This window comes from Perkinsus marinus, assembly GCF_000006405.1.
Source record: "Perkinsus marinus ATCC 50983 genomic scaffold scf_1104296973006, whole genome shotgun sequence".
NCBI classification, from domain to species: Eukaryota; Perkinsozoa; order Perkinsida; family Perkinsidae; genus Perkinsus; species Perkinsus marinus.
The window spans coordinates 1-2,129 of NW_003201565.1; the positions used below are offsets into that span (position 1 = coordinate 1).

General features: G+C 47.3%; 1 protein-coding gene across 1 annotated transcript; it reads left to right on the plus strand.

Annotated features, from left to right (window-relative positions):
- Positions 1 to 1,038: 1,038 nt before the first annotated feature.
- Pmar_PMAR027331 (multidrug resistance pump, putative) lies at positions 1,039 to 1,916 on the plus strand (the record flags this gene model as incomplete). Its single annotated transcript, XM_002766373.1, has 6 exons — positions 1,039 to 1,142; positions 1,205 to 1,334; positions 1,431 to 1,549; positions 1,598 to 1,663; positions 1,711 to 1,779; positions 1,830 to 1,916. Coding segments are annotated over 6 exons (575 nt in total), but the record flags the coding sequence as incomplete, so codon positions are not given.
- Between the last annotated feature and the right edge of the window lie 213 nt (positions 1,917 to 2,129).

Below are 2,129 nucleotides of genomic sequence, written 5' to 3' on the forward strand. Positions count from 1 at the left end.
CCGCTTGTGATGAATATGAATATCCCGATTCTCAACGCCAAGAAGACGTACATTAACATAACCATCAAATTCGAGATCAGTAATTATACCATTCATAACTCTATCACGAAGCAGAGAATACACGGCCAGCGAAGCGATAGGCCAAAACTGTCTCAAGGTTATCTGAGTAGTAGAATGAGCAGGTAGATATACTTCGGGTAAATACGCCCGCCCAAGTTCATGTCGGGCCATAAGTTGATTTAATGCCAATCGACCATGTACTTCCATGGACAAACTCGAGCCCATAATAGATAGACCGACGAAGGCATTGTTAGTGATGTCCAAATCCATCACGGCGTGCATACATAATTCGGCCCATTCATGAAGACTGCAATCGGTCTTGTTGGCGACCTCTAAACGCCTTACGAACCATTTGGTCTCATTGATGGCATTTCTAGTTATGCTTGGTGAGAATACAAAGATGAATGAATAAACAGATATGAGAAGTATGAGAATAACTGTACATATGATAATTGATTTACGGCTTTGATGATCAGTCGACTCAGCAGCAACACGTACTCGTTCGTAGACCTCTTGTGTTGATGCCTTGAAGGTCTCTGGTAAGGCCGATACGTCTGCCTTAACTTTCTCAATACCATCCAGAAGATTCAGGCTTTCCATCTCTACCATACTTTAAAATATACTAGAGACAAAACTCGGATGAAGGTTCTCATCATTTCCAAATCGTCTCTCAAGATTCCCTATGGAACATGACGCCAAGAATACTGTGTAGCTCTGTCTCAATATCCTTGCTGAGTGGTCACGAAATGAAAATGCGCACGCCATTCTGATCGATATGCTCTCGGAATCGGGCTGCTAATGTGGGAAAGACTATTCTTCGATTGTTGTCATGTGGATATAGACCGTCACCAGACGGCAGGGCGTTTGGTCAAGGGTTTCCTGGTGATGGGGAGGAGGATCCAGTCGGACCTATTTTGTATCTTTCTTGGGGAACCTCAAGATATCTCCCGCCTTAGTTTGACGACTGAGATTGTTCCAATGACCGCATCTGGTGAAAGCCGTCTCGAGAAGGCGAACAAGAAGTCCCCCTTCGTGCAGATAATGCAGTTGGCCATTCCCAACATGATCAGCTTCCTTGTTATGTACGATTGGGGGGATATTCGTGTGATTTGGGGGAGGAGTGGGATGGAACTTCCGGGAACAGGTACTCTATATTCGTTATCACTATCTTCTTTGTATCGGCCACTAATGATTCCAATATGCTTGGCGCCATTGGTCTCGGATCGGTCATCCAAAACGTGTTCGGATTCAGTATTGGAGTCGGTCTCATGTCGGTAAGTGGGTGAATGGTTAGCCTCCTCATCTTGCCACCAACCAACTCCGGTTCGAGTCCTGGTAGATGCATATCATACCATAATGGATGGTCGTAGGTCCTGGACACTCTAGTCAGCCAGGCAGTCGGTGCCGGCAACCCCCACCTCGGCCTCATCTACTTCAATCGTGCACGTATTGTCGGCACCATTGCCTTCGTTCCTTGCTTCATAGTCATGTAATACACCTATTCCTCCGTCACGCGCCACGAAATTACCTATCCCAGGTTCTACACTGAGCCCATCCTCCTCTGGATGAACCAGGACCCCCTCACGTCTAAGCTGGCCGCTGAGTAAAGCTTACGACTCACTCAATCCCATCATTCCTAGTATTATTCAGTTACGTACGCGGTATGAACTGGGGTCTCTGGCCATTCTTCATGTACAATGCTATGTGCAGTTTCTTGAGGTAATGCATAACTACGTGTATGTTCTATAATATTGGCGATCCCTCGACAGGTCCCATAGGCTACCAGAAGCCCCTCTATATGTCAACGCCATCACAGGCTGTGGCCATGCCCTTTTCTGTTGGCTCTTCTTATTCAAGTACTCCCCCTCATCCTCTACCTCCCTTGATTCATCAACAGGTCGGCTCAGGTTCCATTTCGGCGCCTATGGTGTTGGTATTGCCATGACCTGTACCCAGTGGGGTCGATTCATCCTCCTTGAGCTCTACGCTGCCGTATTGCATCCCGAGACCCATGCCCATGGTTGGACCCCCGAGAGTCTCCACAACTTGTGGGAGTTTGTGGCTCTCGC